Source organism: Bacillus rossius, chromosome 18 (assembly GCF_032445375.1).
Source record: "Bacillus rossius redtenbacheri isolate Brsri chromosome 18, Brsri_v3, whole genome shotgun sequence".
Lineage (NCBI taxonomy): Eukaryota > Metazoa > Arthropoda > Insecta > Phasmatodea > Bacillidae > Bacillus > Bacillus rossius.
The window spans coordinates 5,072,116-5,093,093 of record NC_086345.1 but is presented as its reverse complement, the minus strand read 5'-3'; the positions used below and the strand labels follow the sequence as shown (position 1 = coordinate 5,093,093).

The 20,978-nt window shown below is 43.5% G+C and overlaps 1 protein-coding gene across 1 annotated transcript in view; it reads right to left on the bottom strand.

Annotated features, from left to right (window-relative positions):
* The window catches only part of LOC134541364 (dipeptidase 1-like), a 226,429-nt gene that overhangs the window by 99,866 nt on the left and 105,585 nt on the right, over positions 1 to 20,978 (bottom strand). The window contains exon 3 of the mRNA XM_063384786.1: positions 12,453 to 12,609. Coding sequence (XP_063240856.1) covers positions 12,453 to 12,609 — 157 coding nt within the window. The remainder of the gene's footprint in view (positions 1 to 12,452; positions 12,610 to 20,978) is intronic.

The window sequence follows — 20,978 nt, the reverse complement described above, 5'->3', positions numbered from 1 at the left end:
AAAAAATTGCTGTTGTCAACAGGATATAAACACCAAATAATATTCCATAACAGGAATATGGTCAAGAAACAATGAAAAACAAAGAAAAATGGACTAAGAGAACGAAAAAATCCCCACAAACGAGGACAGCACAAAAATATTGAATACAAAAAAAATTCAGCACAACAGTTGAAACGAGACAAAACCACGACAAAACGAAAAGACGAAACAAACACAATAGTTTTCCAAAACAGAAACGAGCGACGATTCGGGAACTGCTATATGCTCCCGTCTTCAGGCAGAGACGCACATGGTACGAAAACACAGGTGCGACACAGCTTACATCAAGCCATCCCTCTTAGTATCGCCAGAGTAAGAAGAATTAAGTAGCAGGGGAATTCATAATACAAGATGGTGCTATCGATGGTGATGACCATCACGGAAAGGGTAACCTTCAGGAATGCTTGAATGTGTTGGGAGGAACGGACACTCTTGAATCACCACTTTTATCCTTGTCCATTTCCCTGCCTCATTATCTTAATGCATCTGGGCTGCAGCGGCTGTTATAGAACCAGCATTTTCCTACTACTCATTTTTATAAGCGTTATTTTTTTTTTTTTTGCAAATCTTTTAGTATGTCATCTCTGCCTTCACAAAATCAAATAATCAAAGTTAAATTATATGAAAAAAATTCCACGGCTTTAAAACAGTTGAAATAATAATAGGTTGGCGTCTTTTTTAAGGGTTGAAGTAGCTTGGCTTCTGGGTTGTAGCCGCGTCCTTTGCGAATAATTCACAACGACGTTTCGGTCGACATCATCAGGGAGAACTTACCTAGAATGATGGCGACTGCAATGTCGAGACCGAAACGTCGGTTGAATTATTCGCTAAAGACGCGGTTAAAAACCCAGAAGCCGAAAGCTACTTCAGACAATTGCCGTGAAAGCCTGCGAACATTAATATTGTCTTTAAGGGTTAGTTTTTAATTGTTTAGTGAGTGAAGATGGGTCGACAACACCTGGAGCTCATGTGAACGCAGGCGGCGTGTGGGCCGTGTGTCCCCCCCCCCCCCCCCCCTAGTCATCGCTCGCCGGCGAGACAAGCAGACGAGCTGTAAATCTCCGGGCCGGCCGCGGTGCGCTCCCAGCTTTCCCCCAGATCATACGTCACAGCCCGAAGCCGCATCAATCTCCTTGCCCTCCCTCCGCGCAGGGCCTTCCTCTTTGGCGAAACAAAACACGCGCGAAATGCTCGTGCGGACACCTGCGCCGCGAGGAAACAGACGTGAAATTCACGTCCGAGGAAATCTTGCTCCTGAATTTTTTTCTTTTAATGCTAGAACTTTAGTGTCTACTTACACTTTTTGTATTTTAACTTTCAAAGAAAATGAAAATTACTGGTTTTAAAGATAAAAATAGAATACATGCAACGACACAAAAGTTTATAGACAGTTATTGAACCATTACAACTTGTCTTTTAAGGAACCACAATACAATTTATCAGTTCCTGAAAATTACGTCCGGATCACCGGATTTATCGTTTGTGATATTTTTTCTCCTTGTGGGGCTGCCTCAAGAGTCGGGTCTGTAAGACTCGCCCAAAGACACAGGATGAATTGAAACAAAGAATTTTAGACGAAATTCGTGACGTCGCAGCTGAGAAGTTGCAACGGTCATTGGCGAACCTGAACAACAGATTAAAAGAATGTTTACGTGGAAAAGGGCGCCATATTCAGAACGTAATTTTCAAAATTTGATCATTTGGATTGTTGTTCCTCAAAAGACAAGTTGTAATGGTTCAATTACACTCAATACAATTTTGTGTTGTTGCATGTATAATATTTTTATTTGTTTGCCAAAAATTTCCGTTTTTTCTTTCCCTCCTTATATTTTGCTACCAGAACATAAAACGACCGCTAATATCATGTACAGAGAAGCTCTAAAACAAAAGTTAATTACTTTGTCAAAAAATTAAACATTAAATTGTTAAATATACCGATTGTTGTGGCAGATTATAAGGGAACATGCAGATTTAATATAATTCAAATTTAACGCAAGGTTGCACAGTGATGGGCTGTTAGTATAAAATATTTATACAAAATAAACACAAGCTTTTTATTTTGTCGCGAGTAAGTTCAGAGGGGAAGGATATTTACACTTTTATATAGCCATTTAATGTAAGGATGTTAGATGTGTTGAAATTAAATGTGTATGAATAGCACCCCAGTACATGGATGATGTAAATAATAGCAATTCAAGCAGTTCACACTAGCAAGTTTACAATTGTTAATTTAGAACCGGCAAATTCTTAGTTAGTTGCTGAATTGTATTTCATAGCAAAACAATGGACACGCCGTGTGTTTGAGGTATAACCAAATTAACATTTTATTTTTTATATATTGTTTACTGTTTAAATATATTTTTTGTGAAACTTATTTAACACTTCCTCTCATTCGATAACCAGTACTACTTCTTTACAGCCAAGACTTGCGCATTGTTCCAATCCAAAAAAGTATGAAACATAAATTTTTTTAAGCTTATACTTTGTAGCTAATATTAACTTGAATGGTACAAAGGCGAACAAAAAAAAAGGGGGGGGGGGGCAGTTGTCTGTAAAGTCGGTTTACGGACGATAATTTTACGTGATAACGTCATAAGAAACCATTGATGAATAATTTCATACTTTTTAATTTTAAAATATTATTTACAGTTTTTGAAAATTTAATTGTTTAAATATAATCACGAACAATTAGTTAAAAATGCCCGCATTATCCTGTTTGATATTATAGAAGATTTTCTCGCAGAGGTGGTTGGCCGGTTCTTGCACGCTCTTCTCAGGCGGAACGTGACAATTTTTCGTGCGTGCAGTCGGCGTTCATCGATTTCTAATACGTTATCGTCAAAAAAAAAAAAGACTTCTCGTATTTTTTTAAAAATTAAAACAAATATTGATATTACTAGGCGTTTGACATTTGAAAGTGATTTAAAGTACCTATTAAAAAGTTGTAATATGTGTGAGAATCTTTCAGCAAGGAGAGTTGGGAGTACTGACAGCAGTAAAGAGGAAACCACTGAGGTTTGTGTTTGTTGTTCGGCGAGGGATCGATGGAGCTGTATCCCCGCTAGGGCCAGCGAGTAGACCAGTTGTGCCAACTGCTCCCGGTCGCGACACAAGAGGACTGAGATAAGAGCGACCCTCCAGGGACGAGGTCAGAGGTCAGCTGGCTGCTGGGAGAGGCGAGCAGTGCATCAGCGGTCCCTCGGGGCTGGTCCGGACCAGAGCTCCCAGTACGACCCTGGCTCGTCTTGTCTGGACCAGAGCTCCCAGTACGACCCTGGCTCGTCTTGTCTGGACCAGAGCTCCCGGTACGACCCTGCCTCGCCTGGTCCGGACCAGAGCTCCCGGTACGACCCTGGCTCGTCTTGTCTGGACCAGAGCTCCCGGTACGACCCTGGCTCGTCTTGTCTGGACCAGAGCTCCCGGTACGACCCTGGCTCGTCTTGTCTGGACCAGAGCTCCCGGTACGACCCTGGCTCGTCTTGTCTGGACCAGAGCTCCCAGTACGACCCTGGCTCGTCTTGTCTGGACCAGAGCTCCCGGTACGAACCTGGCTCGTCTTGTCTGGACCAGAGCTCCCGGTACGACCCTGGCTCGTCTTGTCTGGACCAGAGCTCCCGGTACGACCCTGGCTCGCCTGGTCCGGACCAGAGCTCCCGGTACGACCCTGGCTCGTCTTGTCTGGACCAGAGCTCCCAGTACGACCCTGGCTCGCCTGGTCCGGACCAGAGCTCCCGGTACGACCCTGCCTCGCCTGGTCCGGACCAGAGCTCCCAGTACGACCCTGGCTCGTCTTGTCTGGACCAGAGCTCCCGGTACGACCCTGGCTCGTCTTGTCTGGACCAGAGCTCCCAGTACGACCCTGGCTCGCCTGGTCCGGACCAGAGCTCCCGGTACGACCCTGCCTTGCCTGGTCCGGACCAGAGCTCCCGGTACGAACCTGGCTCGTCTTGTCTGGACCAGAGCTCCCGGTACGACCCTGGCTCGTCTTGTCTGGACCAGAGCTCCCGGTACGACCCTGGCTCGTCTTGTCTGGACCAGAGCTCCCAGTACGAACCTGGCTCGCCTGGTCCGGACCAGAGCTCCCGGTACAACCCTGGCTCGTCTTGTCTGGACCAGAGCTCCCGGTACGAACCTGGCTCGTCTTGTCTGGACCAGAGCTCCCAGTACGACCCTGGCTCGCCTGGTCCGGACCAGAGCTCCCGGCACAACCCTGGCTCGTCTTGTCTGGACCAGAGCTCCCAGTACGACCCTGCCTCGCCTGGTCCGGACCAGAGCTCCCGGTACGACCCTGCCTCGCCTGGTCCGGACCAGAGCTCCCAGTACGACCCTGGCTCGTCTTGTCTGGACCAGAGCTCCCGGTACGACCCTGGCTCGTCTTGTCTGGACCAGAGCTCCCAGTACGACCCTGGCTCGCCTGGTCCGGACCAGAGCTCCCGGTACGACCCTGCCTCGCCTGGTCCGGACCAGAGCTCCCGGTACGAACCTGGCTCGTCTTGTCTGGACCAGAGCTCCCGGTACGACCCTGGCTCGTCTTGTCTGGACCAGAGCTCCCGGTACGACCCTGGCTCGTCTTGTCTGGACCAGAGCTCCCGGTACGACCCTGGCTCGTCTTGTCTGGACCAGAGCTCCCGGTACGACCCTGGCTCGTCTTGTCTGGACCAGAGCTCCCAGTACGAACCTGGCTCGTCTTGTCTGGACCAGAGCTCCCAGTACGACCCTGGCTCGCCTGGTCTGGACCAGAGCTCCCGGTACGACCCTGGCTCGTCTTGTCTGGACCAGAGCTCCCGGTACGACCCTGGCTCGTCTTGTCTGGACCAGAGCTCCCGGTACGACCCTGGCTCGTCTTGTCTGGACCAGAGCTCCCGGTACGACCCTGGCTCGTCTTGTCTGGACCAGAGCTCCCGGTACGACCCTGGCTCGTCTTGTCTGGACCAGAGCTCCCGGTACGACCCTGGCTCGTCTTGTCTGGACCAGAGCTCCTGGTACGACCCTGGCTCGTCTTGTCTGGACCAGAGCTCCCGGTACGACCCTGGCTCGTCTTGTCTGGACCAGAGCTCCCGGTACGACCCTGGCTCGTCTTGTCTGGACCAGAGCTCCCGGTACGACCCTGGCTCGCCTGGTCCGGACCAGAGCTCCCGGTACGACCCTGGCTCGTCTTGTCTGGACCAGAGCTCCCAGTACGACCCTGCCTCGCCTGGTCCGGACCAGAGCTCCCGGTACGACCCTGGCTCGTCTTGTCTGGACCAGAGCTCCCGGTACGAACCTGGCTCGTCTTGTCTGGACCAGAGCTCCCAGTACGAACCTGGCTCGTCTTGTCTGGACCAGAGCTCCCAGTACGACCCTGGCTCGCCTGGTCTGGACCAGAGCTCCCGGTACGAACCTGGCTCGTCTTGTCTGGACCAGAGCTCCCAGTACGACCCTGCCTCGCCTGGTCTGGACCAGAGCTCCCGGTACGAACCTGGCTCGTCTTGTCTGGACCAGAGCTCCCAGTACGACCCTGCCTCGCCTGGTCTGGACCAGAGCTCCCAGTACGACCCTGCCTCGCCTGGTCCGGACCAGAGCTCCCAGTACGACCCTGCCTCGCCTGGTCCGGACCAGAGCTCCCAGTACGACCCTGCCTCGCCTGGTCCGGACCAGAGCTCCCAGTACGACCCTGCCTCGCCTGGTCTGGACCAGAGCTCCCAGTACGACCCTGCCTCGCCTGGTCCGGACCAGAGCTCCCAGTACGACCCTGCCTCGCCTGGTCCGGACCAGAGCTCCCAGTACGACCCTGCCTCGCCTGGTCCGGACCAGAGCTCCCAGTACAACCCTGCCTCGCCTGGTCTGGACCAGAGCTCCCAGTACGACCCTGCCTCGCCTGGTCCGGACCAGAGCTCCCAGTACGACCCTGCCTCGCCTGGTCTGGACCAGAGCTCCCAGTACGACCCTGGCTCGCCGCCTCTGCGGGCTCGCACTTCGGGGCGGTACTCCAAGACGTTACTCACGGGCGAATTCCTGTCGCTCTGTCGTAGCGACTTGGAAGAGTCGCTCTTGATGGAATCAGTCCATGCACACGAGCGACTTTTTTTTTATCGCCGCGACAAGAAAGACGCGACTCATTCCATTCCTGTCAGGAGTCACCGCGTCTCGACCGCCAAGAGCAATGAAACACGCGTGTTAAAACCCGTGCCTTCACACAGCGACAAGCCTGTAGCAGCTACTGCCGTGGGCGACAAACCTGTAGCAGCGACTGCCGCGGGCGAAACGCCTGTAGCAGCGACTGCCATGGACGACAAGAATGTAGCAGCGACTGCCGTGGGCGAACGCCTGTAGCAGCGACTGCCACGGGTGACACACCTGTAGCAGCGACTGCCGTGGGCGACACGCCTGTAGCAGCGACTGCCGCGGGTGACACGCCTGTAGCAGCGACTGCCGTGGGCGACACGCCTGTAGCAGCGACTGCCGTGGGCGACACGCCTGTAGCAGCGACTGCCGCGGGTGACACGCCTGTAGCAGCGACTGCCGTGGGCGACACGCCTGTAGCAGCGACTGCCGCGGGTGAAACGCCTGTAGCAGCGACTGCCGTGGGCGACACGCCTGTAGCAGCGACTGCCGCGGGTGACACGCCTGTAGCAGCGACTGCCGCGGGCGACACGCCTGTAGCAGCGACTGCCATTGACGACAAGAATGTAGCAGCGACTGCCGTGGGCGAACGCCTGTAGCAGCGACTGCCACGGGTGACACACCTGTAGCAGCGACTGCCGCGGGTGACACGCCTGTAGCAGCGACTGCCGTGGGCGACACGCCTGTAGCAGCGACTGCCGCGGGTGACACGCCTGTAGCAGCGACTGCCGTGGGCGACACGCCTGTAGCAGCGACTGCCACGGGTGACACACCTGTAGCAGCGACTGCCGCGGGTGACACGCCTGTAGCAGCGACTGCCGTGGGCGACACGCCTGTAGCAGCGACTGCCGCGGGTGACACGCCTGTAGCAGCGACTGCCGTGGGCGACACGCCTGTAGCAGCGACTGCCATGGACGACAAGAATGAAGCAGCGACTGCCGTGGGCGACACGCCTGTAGCAGCGACTGCCATGGACGACAAGAATGTAGCAGCGACTGCCGTGGGCGACACGCCTGTAGCAGCGACTGCCGCGGGTGACACGCCTGTAGCAGCGAATGCCGTGGGCGACACGTCTGTAGCAGCGACTGCCGTGGGCGACACGCCTGTAGCAGCGAATGCCGTGGGCGAAACGCCTGTAGCAGCGACTGCCGCGGGCGACACGCCTGTTGCAGCGACTGCCGCGGGCGACACGCCTGTAGCAGCGAATGCCATGGGCGAAACGCCTGTAGCAGCGACTGCCGCGGGCGACACGCCTGTAGCAGCGACTGCCATGGACGACAAGAATGTAGCAGCGACTGCCGTGGGCGACACGCCTGTAGCAGCGACTGCCGTGGGTGACACGCCTGTAGCAGTGACTGCCGTGGGCGACACGCCTGTAGCAGCGACTGCCGCGGGTGACACGCCTGTAGCAGCGACTGCCGCGGGTGACACGCTTGTAGCAGCGACTGCCGTGGGCGACACGCCTGTAGCAGTGACTGCCGTGGGCGACACGCCTGTAGCAGCGACTGCCGCGGGTGACACGCCTGTAGCAGCGACTGCCGTGGGCGACACGCCTGTAGCAGCGACTGCCGTGGGCGACACGCCTGTAGCAGCGACTGCCGTGGGCGACACGCCTGTAGCAGCGACTGCCGCGGGTGACACGCCTGTAGCAGCGACTGCCGTGGGCGACACGCCTGTAGCAGTGACTGCCGCGGGCGACACGCCTGTAGCAGCGACTGCCGTGGGCGACACGCCTGTAGCAGCGACTGCCGCGGGTGACACGCCTGTAGCAGCGACTGCCGTGGGCGACACGCCTGTAGCAGCGACTGCCGTGGGCGACACGCCTGTAGCAGCGACTGCCGTGGGCGACACGCCTGTAGCAGCGACTGCCGCGGGTGACACGCCTGTAGCAGCAACTGCCGTGGGCGACACGCCTGTAGCAGTGACTGCCGTGGGCGACACGCCTGTAGCAGTGACTGCCGTGGGCGACACGCCTGTAGCAGCCACTGCCGTGGGCGACACTCCAGAGTAACGTTTTCGTCTCGTAGTCCAGCGAAACGCCACTCAGCAATTTATGTATATAAACGGAAACGAAACTTTTAATTCCAGAGGTAGACTCACGACTTGAACGGTATGATTGTGAATTAAAAAATTAAAGTAATAGAAATTTTAAAATTAGAGGGAAGATGAATGTAGATAGTGTTATCACACACTGGGTTGACTTGGATGTAGAAAAGAAGAAAGAGAGAGGTCGACTTACTAGAGGATGCACGCATTCCTGTCTTAGTAATGCAATGCATGAATACGCTAGTAAGTGAAAGACTTATTAAAACTTAAATTTTTTTTACTTTCTCTTTTTTCTTATACCGATAATTATGGAAATTCTGGATCGATGTAAGACAGAGAATGAAGCATCAACAATGCGGTAGCCGTTGTTGCTGAGACGAATGAAGATTCAACAATGCAAATCCGTTGCCATAGAAACAATTGGGAACATGTGGTCCAAAAAATAACTAAAAATAAAATACAATTAAAAGTGAGTCAACATAAATTTAAAAAGTTTGAGCTACATACGTACGTAATCTGTAGCAACAAATGTCAAATTTCACTGCTTCAGACCTCCCAGTCAACACGCTACGCGAGCTATTGACAGACCAACAGACAGAACATTTCTCTCCCAAATTAATGTAGATAATAGAGAAATTAATAAATATCGAACACTGTGCGTCTCAATAAATTTTTGTATAATTGAATAAAATTCTACAAACACCTAAAATTTTGACACTGTCACAAAATTATATCTATGAAATAATTGGGGGTATTAAAAGTCACAAAGTTATGTAAATCATAAAGGTATTACCCCAATTATTTCAACGAAATAACCTTGCAACAGAAAAATTTACGGTTGTTGTAGAATTTAAATAAAACAAAATCCCTTTTGGCACAGCCTGAAAGCCAGGGTATAATAGGAAATTTCAATTTATTCTGGAAATATTTAGGATATATCGAATTAATAAATCAGTAAATTAATTGCGGGTTTATTTTTATTTCTAGGGAAATCTTCTTAAATTTATTGCTTAAAATTTACAGATTTTTAAGAAGGCGGCCAAGATGGTAAACAATATGGCGGATGCGAGGGTAATAAATACTACCACTGAATTCAAGTTGGTAAAAATCAAACTAAATGCCAGCAGCGCACTTTGGCAGACAATATGTGTACTAACATTTCAGTATCAAGTACTGTAAACAAGATGGCGGCAGCGCCCTCCAGTATATGATGTGTGCATTAGCTCTTCTCATAGCTAGTACAGGAAATAAAGATGGCGACAATGCCCTCTCGCAGGTGATGCTATTATTACTACAAATTAAAAAAAAATACAAGTCCGAATAAGTGTGTTATCTTTATGTACCCTTTTTAATCATCGGTATGGTAAATGTCTTGAAGCCGTTTGGAGAAAGGCATATGCTTTCCAACCCAGAGTTACGAGCTGTCTTGTTTTGAATACCTGGCTTCTAACATACTTTGAATAAAAACTAATCTGAATATTTCGATAAGGCTCATAACAACACTGATAGATAATGGAAATTCGACCTTATGTGTATGCAACAGAGTGATTTTGGTGCTCTCTAGGAACAAACAGATGAACCAAAGATGGTGGAGCCAAATGTGGTCACCTCAAGCAGAACAAAAAAAAAACATAGTGGTTTGATGTCATCCAATATAGCCGCCTCAGGAAGACGAAAAAAGATGGCGGCTGTGATATCATAAACTAAAAATAGTAGCTGTGATGATATAATACAAGTTGGCGGAAGGTTCTACCGTAACAAAACTGCAACGTGAGTGGAGCAATCCATATCAAGATGCCATAGACGGCATATAAGTTCAAAGGCCAAGGTAAACGTTCAAGTTCAAAGTTTTAGGTCACAATGACGACCGTAACGAAAATTAAAAAGTGACATCATAACTTCCGATGGCTGCCGTGAAGTCAGAACCCAAGATGGCGACAACAATCATTTTATACCGTGCCTTGAACCTGTCGCCGTACATACTATTATATACTACTATTATTATTGTGCTTTTTGTGGCGAGCGAGTAATATTAATATTTATACTGAATAGCTGCAGATCTTAGGCCAGTAATGTTTTGTGAGTTTAATTATAATGATTTTACAAATGTTACAGGAAAAGTAATGTTTAATGCTTAAACCGTTTATGATAGTAATGCATGTCAATTTCAACTCTGTATTTGTCGCAAAGATATAGGTGCTACTCAGAAACAACCTGTACCATCGGAAGCCGTATAGTAGGTACCTCGCGAGTCTCATGTACGATATTGTAGTATCACTTATTAATTGCCAAATAATAATCGCATGTTGTGAAGAGAGTTGTGCTGCTTATCACACAATTCTGCTCCTGGAGTCCTTGTTGGCAGGGTAAACCCTACCAACAAGGATTTCAACAATCGCCTCATTGCGCGATGACATCAAAAGCTAACTAAAAATCCAAGTGGGCTTTTGCAGAGACCCTGGCTGACAAGTGCGTGATAGTTCAGTCAACAGTTTGGTGCGATGCCAGCAGGACTATGGTTGGCGAAGAGAGAATGTGTGGTTACTTTGTGGAGAAACAGGAAGACAGCAGTTGACGTCGGCAAGGTGAGTGAGTAGCTGCAGACATGTGGACAGTGTAGGTGGACATTGCTGAGCGAACACTGGCCGACAAGAGGCATGTACACTTAGTGCGTTAATTAGTAGAGAACAGGAAAATTTGCGGATTAAATTGGTGACAGGCGTAATGCTTCCCTATTGTCTGGTTTATTACCCTCCTTTTTAGAGGGACGATGTAATTCCGTCTTCACACTGCTGGCTGGTAGTTGACTGGCCCAGAGTCGTATCAGCTGTGAACCTATCATAAAACCACTGCTAAGGCATACATGTTGGGAGTTTAACTGGTGAACAAAAGAATCCGCGAAATATCCGGTTCTTTACTAATTATGTTTTAATCATTTCAGAAATGGACATTGAAATCTTAAAAATTAAGATATAAGTTGTAAAATTGACTATAGCAAATAGAGGGACATTTATTTAGTAAAATTATCTCTTCTAGTCCGTAACAGTAACCAAGATGAGTCTTAGTTCTACTGACAAACAAAAACTGCAGGTTCAAAGTAACAAAATAATTTTAAAACATCAATAGGTGGGTCTGAAGTGTTTTTCAAGCCTGGTATACGTCTTTGAAGTTGGAGCTGAATAGCTTTTTTATTGTAAATAATATAGAAAGTATTTAAGATTGATTACTGAGCATCTGGATTATGTTTAATTTAAATAAGTTCTACAGCTATCACAAATTTTATCGCTTTCATAAAACTTTTTTTTTAATATTGGGAGATAGTTACAAAAGTATGTGAAAAATTAAGGTGTAATGCCAATTATTTTAATGAAATATCTTTGTGAAAGAGACAAAACTCACGGTGGTTTTAGAACTTCATTCAATTAAACATAATCCAGACGTTCAGTGTTGAATTTTTAATACTTTCTCTATTATTTACAGTAAAAAGGTTTTTAAACTCCAAATTAAAATAACGAATATGTATCAAAGGGAAAATCAGTTACATTAGTTATCTTATAATCCTACTAGGTATACAGCATAAATAATAATTTAATTTACCAATTCCTATTTTTCATAAAAAAATTCAAAGAGATATTTAGAACTTTTACTTCCTAAAAACTATTTTTTTAAATAAAAAAGTACATCAGTTATTGACTGAATAATTAAACTGATAAAGATATTTATGTAATATTTAAGTAAGGTTTTTTATACTGTATTAATTAATTTAAATGTTATTTTCCTTTAAATATAAAATGATCATATATTATGTCTAAATTTATTTCTGAAACAATGCTATACTTTATTATTTAAATTAATATCTCTTTTTTAAATTTAAAATTCGAATGAACTTACGTAAGGTTTCTTAAGTTAGTTTCAATTGTTTCTTCATCTATTGTTACAGTTTTTTTTAATGTTTACGTTAGGAAAAAAACCACAAGTAGATTAACGTGACTAACTATATGCACTCACACAAAAAAAAAATTGTTTTTGTAAGTGCTACAGTTTCCTGTTTAAATATATTTTAATAACATAAATATTTATAAATAGATAAATAATTTAAATATATTTTAGTCAAAGGAAAAAAAACAATTAAATTTATTATACATACAAGTCTTGGAAAGAGTTTTAGGCCACAATTCATACAGATTTATTCAACTCATGTTGTCGTGATGAGCATGTGGCCTACAGTCCAGAATCACCACGTAGCTCCTGCAGCGCAGACTCACCTGTCCGCCCACCATGCCCTGGCGCAGTCGGTGCAGGTCCGTGTGCGACCACGGGCTCTTGGACCACGGCGCCACGGCCTTCAGGTCGGCGGCGAAGTTGAACTCCTTCAGCTGGTTGTGCACGAACTTGCGGATGTTCCACGGCAGGTCGTTGTGCCTGGAACACGGCAGAACATCATCATGTTCCACTGCAGGTCGTAGTGCCTGGAACACGGGAGATCATCATCATGCACCACGGCAGGTCGTTGTGCCTGGAACACGGGAGAACATCCTCATGTTCCACGGCAGGTCGTTGTGCCTGGAACACGGCAGAACATCATCATGTTCCACTGCAGGTCGTAGTGCCTGGAACACGGGAGATCATCATCATGCACCACGGCAGGTCGTTGTGCCTGGAACACGGGAGAACATCCTCATGTTCCACGGCAGGTCGTTGTGCCTGGAACACGGGAGAACATCCTCATGTTCCACGGCAGGTCGTTGTGTCTGGAACACGGGAGATCATCATCATGTACCACGGCAGGTCGTTGTGCCTGGAACACGGAAGAACATCATCATGTTCCACTGCAGGTCGTAGTGCCTGGAACACGGGAGATCATCATCATGCACCACGGCAGGACGTTGTGCCTGGAACACGGGAGATCATCATCATGCACCACGGCAGGACGTTGTGCCTGGAACACGGGAGATCATCATCATGTACCACGGCAGGTCGTTGTGCCTGGAACACGGGAGAACATCCTCATGTTCCACGGCAGGTCGTTGTGCCTGGAACACGGGAGAACATCCTCATGTTCCACGGCAGGTCGTTGTGCCTGGAACACGGCAGAACATCATCATGTTCCACTGCAGGTCGTAGTGCCTGGAACACGGGAGATCATCATCATGCACCACGGCAGGTCGTTGTGCCTGGAACACGGGAGAACATCATCATGCACCACGGCAGGTCGTTGTGCCTGGAACACGGGAGAAAATTCCCATGTTCCACGGCAGGTCGTTGTGCCTGGAACACGGGAGAACATCCTCATGTTCCACGGCAGGTCGTTGTGCCTGGAACACGGAAGAACATCATCATGTTCCACTGCAGGTCGTAGTGCCTGGAACACGGGAGATCATCATCATGCACCACGGCAGGACGTTGTGCCTGGAACACGGGAGATCATCATCATGTACCACGGCAGGTCGTTGTGCCTGGAACACGGGAGAACATCCTCATGTTCCACGGCAGGTCGTTGTGCCTGGAACACGGGAGAACATTCTCATGTTCCACGGCAGGTCGTTGTGCCTGGAACACGGCAGAACATCATCATGTTCCACTGCAGGTCGTTGTGCCTGGAACACGGGAGAACATCATCATGCACCATGGCAGGTCGTTGTGCCTGGAACACAGGAGAAAATCCTCATGTTCCACGGCAGGTCGTTGTGCCTGGAACACGGGAGAACATCCTCATGTTCCACGGCAGGTCGTTGTGTCTGGAACACGGGAGATCATCATCATGTTCCACTGCAGGTCGTTGTGTCTGGAACACGGGAGATCATCATCATGTACCACGGCAGGTCGTTGTGCCTGGAACACGGGAGATCATCATCATGTACCACGGCAGGTCGTTGTGCCTGGAACACGGGAGAACATCCTCATGTTCCACGGCAGGTCGTTGTGCCTGGAACACGGGAGAACATCCTCATGTTCCACGGCAGGTCGTTGTGTCTGGAACACGGGAGATCATCATCATGTACCACGGCAGGTCGTAGTGCCTGGAACACGGGAGATCATCATCATGCACCACGGCAGGTCGTTGTGCCTGGAACACGGGAGAACATCCTCATGTTCCACGGCAGGTCGTTGTGCCTGGAACACGGGAGAACATCCTCATGTTCCACGGCAGGTCGTTGTGCCTGGAACACGGGAGAACATCCTCATGTTCCACGGCAGGTCGTTGTGTCTGGAACACGGGAGATCATCATCATGTACCACGGCAGGTCGTTGTGCCTGGAACACGGGAGAACATCCTCATGTTCCACGGCAGGTCGTTGTGCCTGGAACACGGGAGAACATCCTCATGTACCACGGCAGGTCGTTGTGCCTGGAACACGGGAGAACATCTTCCGATAACTGCACACGGCTGCGTGACCGACACAAACGAGAAGATCGACTGGTTGTGGTACTGCGTCGGCGGTGCTCATGAAACGGCGTAGGAAACACGTGAACCGTCAGAAGAAAAGGTTTATTATGCTTGTGCATTATGCTAATATGGTTTCATTCACATACATGCACCATGAGAAATTAACTTTGTATATGTACACAATTAGTATATATACATACATACATACATACATACATACATACATACATACATACATACATACATACATACATACATACATACATACATACATACATACATACATACATACATACATACATACATACATACATACATACATACATACATACATACATACATACATACATACATACATACATACATACATACATACATACATACATACATACATACATACATACATACATACATACATACATACATACATACATACATACATACATACATACATACATACATACATACATACATACATACATACATACATACATACATACATACATACATACATACATACATACATACATACATACATACATACATACATACATACATACATACATACATACATACATACATACATACATACATACATACATACATACATACATACATACATACATACATACATACATACATACATACATACATACATACATACATACATACATACATACATACATACATACATACATACATACATACATACATACATACATACATACATACATACATACATACATACATACATACATACATACATACATACATACATACATACATACATACATACATACATACATACATACATACATACATACATACATACATACATACATACATACATACATGCATGCATGCATGCATGCATGCATGCATGCATGCATGCATGCATGCATGCATACATACATACATACATACATACATACATACATACATACATACATACATACATACATACATACATACATACATACATACATACATACATACATACATACATACATACATACATACATACATACATACATACATACATACATACATACATACATACATACATACATACATACATACATACATACATACATACATACATACATACATACATACATACATACATACATACATACATACATACATACATACATACATACATACATACATACATACATACATACATACATACATACATACATACATACATACATACATACATACATACATACATACATACATACATACATACATACATACATACATACATACATACATACATACATACATACATACATACATACATACATACATACATACATACATACATACATACATACATACATACATACATACATACATACATACATACATACATACATACATACATACATACATACATACATACATACATACATACATACATACATACATACATACATACATACATACATACATACATACATACATACATACATACATACATACATACATACATACATACATACATACATACATACATACATACATACATACATACATACATACATACATACATACATACATACATACATACATACATACATACATACATACATACATACATACATACATACATACATACATACATACATACATACATACATACATACATACATACATACATACATACATACATACATACATACATACATACATACATACATACATACATACATACATACATACATACATACATACATACATACATACATACATACATACATACATACATACATACATACATACATACATACATACATACATACATACATACATACATACATACATACATACATACATACATACATACATACATACATACATACATACATACATACATACATACATACATACATACGCAAACATAAAGGATGTGTACTAGAACCAAACGCCAAACGGTAAATTTCAATAGAGAAACAAATGGAAATTCTGAATATTCAATAATGGTGTCATTTTCGAGTTTTACCTTTTTTTTTGGGAACTTTTCAATTTTGTTCCTGGCATAAAATTATAAGAATTATTCATTGTTATATTAATATAATTTTTGCTACGCAGTCCTGAATAACCCCAACTTTCATAATAACTCAAAATAAAATAATACACTTAATTTTAGCAAATAAATTTATGTTTATTTTTCAGGCCACAGTATTATTTTTGTAACGGAAGGACGGCATGTTAATTCAATCATAATAATTTTCTGAGCATTATAAATATTAGTTAGTAAAATGATTTGCAAGAAACAGTGATTTGATATGAATGGTTTGACATCAGGTTGGCTTTTTAATATATGTAGAATTAATTTATAAAAATTATAATATTTTACGTCACCAAAGGACAGGAAAAAGACAAACTGTTCTCTATTCAATGTGAATTTGTATTTTTGCCTCTGAGTAGAAGACTAATTTAATAAGGCTCTGTAAGCTTAATATTGCAGGTATGAAAATCATTATACATACAACAAAATTTATGATTTTGCTAACTTACATATTTCAGTTATGAAAACACTTCAATTACCGTCAAGGGAAGGACATCACTAAAGAATATTCTGCGAGTGCTTCTGGTTATTTCTGCATTAAATTTTTTTTTACTTAAAGAGGCATGCAATTTTATTCAGAGTTATATTCAATTAGTAAATAACTGTTACTAAATCAGCACTAAAAATATTTTTATCAGGTATAATTCAAACCAGAAACATTCATTACTCATTAAAATAACATGCTTTGAGACAGCTGAGAATCACAATCATTCAAGACAAATTTCCTTCTCCTTGATATCTAGCGAAGCCTTCCTTCTTTTGCGATCGTTAGTGAGAATTCCGCATCCCACATGAAAAACGAATAATCTTTACATCCATGCAACATGTGGCAATATCTGTTGTTGCTAAGCAGAACTATTTGGCCACGAGTTATTTTGCGAGAGAGAAAAAAACTCTCCAGTTGAATGGAGTAAAAAACAAAGCCAAATAGTCTCATAGCCTCGTAGACTTGTAGCCTAATAGTCTTGTAGCCTAGTAGTTTTGTAGCCTAGTATCCTATTGAAGCCTTGCAGTTCTGTAGTCTAGCAGCTTCATAGCCACCTAGTCTCGTAGCCAAATAGCAGCTATGCCTAAGATAGCTGGAGCCAATGACAACTAGAACCAATGACTGTTGGAGACAAAGACTGTTGGAGTCAGCTATCGTTGGCCAAAGACTGTGATGAAGCACCTAAAGCTGGCAAGATTCAAAACTTAAATGAAGCCATGAGACCGAAGCGATGAAAACAGCATAATAAAATTAATCATTCTGATCAAGCTTATGATGCTGGGAAGATAGTGATCTTAAAAATATTAATAAGATACTTTCCAAGAAGTTGACGATAGAAGAATAAATTGATTATACGTCATAGGAATATCCTATCATCTTGGTTGATCGCCTGAGACTGTTGGTGGCATTAATATGTCCATGAAACTTCTCGCACATCGACGAAGAAGCCTCCATACTTTAAGAACTGAGGGAAGTTGGCTAGATACAACAATCACTTGTTTAACTTGCATGTGTATAATATTGAAAAAGAAATAATTTATATTTCAAAATTTTAATGTTTAATTTATTTCAATCTTATTGCTAAATAAGCATGAGTTCTTGTAATACAGCTTTCTTTTTTATTGTTTTTCCAAATGTGCTTCCTTTTTATTGTGCTTCCGTTTTGTTGATTGTGCTTCTTTTTCATTGTTCGTGCTTCTAGTTGTGCTTCCTTTTCGTTGATTGTGCATCCAAAAATTCTTCATTTCTGTTGATTGTGCTTCCAATCGAGCTTCTTTCTTGTTGATTGTGCTTTCTTTTCGTTGATTGTGCTTTATTTTCGTGGATTGAGTTTCCAATTTTTCTTCATTTTTTTTTATTGTGCTCCCGTTTGTCGAATGTACTTACGATTATGCTTCCTTTTTTGTTGATTGTGCTTCCTTTTTGTCGAATTTATTTCCGATTGTGCTTCTGATTGTGCTTCCTTTTCGTTTTTTGCTTCATTTTCGTTGATTGTGCTTTATTTTATATGATTGTTCATCCAATTGTGCTTCCTTTTCGTTGATTCAACTACCTCTTTGACGAATGTGCTTACATTGTGCTTCCTTTCCTATGAATTTGCTTCCAATTGTGCTTCCTTTTCGATGATTGTGCTTTCCCTTTGTCAAATGTGCTTCCGGTTGTACTTACTTTTCGTTGATTGTACTTACAATGGTGCTTCCTTTTCTATGATTTCGCTTACAGTTGAGCTTTCTTTTACGTTGATTGTGCTTCCTCTTTGTCTAATGTGCTTCCGATTGTGATTCCTTTTCGTTGGTTGTCCTTCCTTTTTATTGGATTGTACTTCCAACTGTGCATCTTTTCGTTGATTGTGTTTCCTCTTTGCCGTAGGTGCTTCCGATTGAGCTTACTTTTTTATTGTGCTTCAAGTGGTTAAGATTTCTCGTTGAATGTGCTTACTTTTTAAATTGTGCTTTTAAAAAGTGCTTTATTTTCATTGATTGTGAATCGCTAAGTCCGTACTCATGACATGATTGGTCTCATGGTTCGGAGATGTTTTGTATAAATGTCGGACATTGGACACTGCCTGTTTAAAAAGTATTTTGTGTATCATTGAAAAATAACTCTTGTTTAAGAGATGATTGGTCATTACGCCTAACATTGTACAATACCTGGCTGGAATGTATTTCATGCATTAAAAAAATAGACTTCCATGTTAGGCAGTGTGACAACATATTTAATTCGTCGAATAGGTATCTTGTCTAGTGTTGTTTGTCGTAGAGTGAATGATTAATTAATTCCTCGAAATGTAATAGGAACCAGAACTTAAAATTAAATTTAAGCTTTACATAGTTATCCTTATCCCTGGCCGGGAATCAAACCAAAAACGGAAATCTATCGCGTCAATCATTATTCTAATAAGTTTTTTTTATGAATAGCCTATTGGAATTTTTTCTGAATATTTAGGTCAATAAATACAAATTTTCCAAGATGGTGGTCATATTGGCTTATAGGAGGCTAGTATATAAGGAACTTAATCTGTTTGTAGGATTTTGGACATGATTTACTAAATAATTATTTTTTGTCTAAAATAATTTTTTTTGAGTTGATCAAATATCAAACCGAGGACGGCTACTGATTGAATCAATCAGTAAACTAATGAGTGATTCTTTGATTGTTTTTGGAATTTTTTCCAAATTTCTTGGTAAATGATTACAGATTTTCAACATGACAGGTAAATAACAAAATGGCGGTCGCATTTGCAATGCATAATTATTGTACTCTATCGGGTAAAAATTAAACTACAATGGCGGTAACGCACTCTAGCAGGTGATTGTGAACTAAGTGACACTAGAGATACTCGTATCATTAATTGAAAACAAAATGGCGTCAGCACCTTCTAGCAGACGCCGTGTGTACTACGTTGCACTAGCGTTCATGGTAGCTAGTACTTAAAACAAACAAAAAGTGGATCCGTCTCCAACAATCGATGCTATTTGTCCCTCAAATTAAAAAATTGGTTGTATGTAAAGTCGGTTTACGGACGATAGTTTTACGTGACGTCATTACAAAACATTTATGAAATGATTGATCCAGAAGAAAATGAAATATATTCGGCGTGAGACTGAGCCGTAATAGGTTTTTGTAACCAAACCATTTAGGCATTAAAAATATTATATTATTTGAGGAAGAATTTTTTTTTAATTTTTCTATATTTTGTATGATAAATCTACCTTTGCATACTGTTATGAATAAAATTAAATCACTTTTATTGAATTGTCACGATTTTGTATGGATACAAGAAGGAGTGAAATGAAATTTACAATTTAATTGATAAGTTTACTTTTATTTGAATTCATTAATCTTAATATATATAAATCTCGTGTCACAATGTTTGTCCTCAATGGACTCCTAAACCACTTAACCGATTTCGATGAAAATTGGCATTTAGGTGTAATATTTTCCAACTTGAGAGATAGGATAGTTTTTATTTCGATTAATGGTCTTAATCTTATAATTTTACAGTTTTCTAATGTGATGTATGTATGAGTTGGCAGAAAATCACCACGGCAACGGCTGTAGCATTGTTGATGCTTCATTCGTCTCCATGGCAACGACTATTTCATTGTTAGTGTAGTCCTCATCACTCATTAAATACAGACCACCAATTTTTTGATATATACAGGTAAATAACTATACACTGGTAGAACAAAGTCGGTCGGGATTTGAAAGTGATATAAATTATTCAAATTAAGAAGACAATTACTAACTACATCTGATTTCTAAAAAGGTCCCCTTCACCAAGTCAACTGATTTCGATGAAAATGGGCATTTATGTGTAATTTTTTCCAACTTGAGAG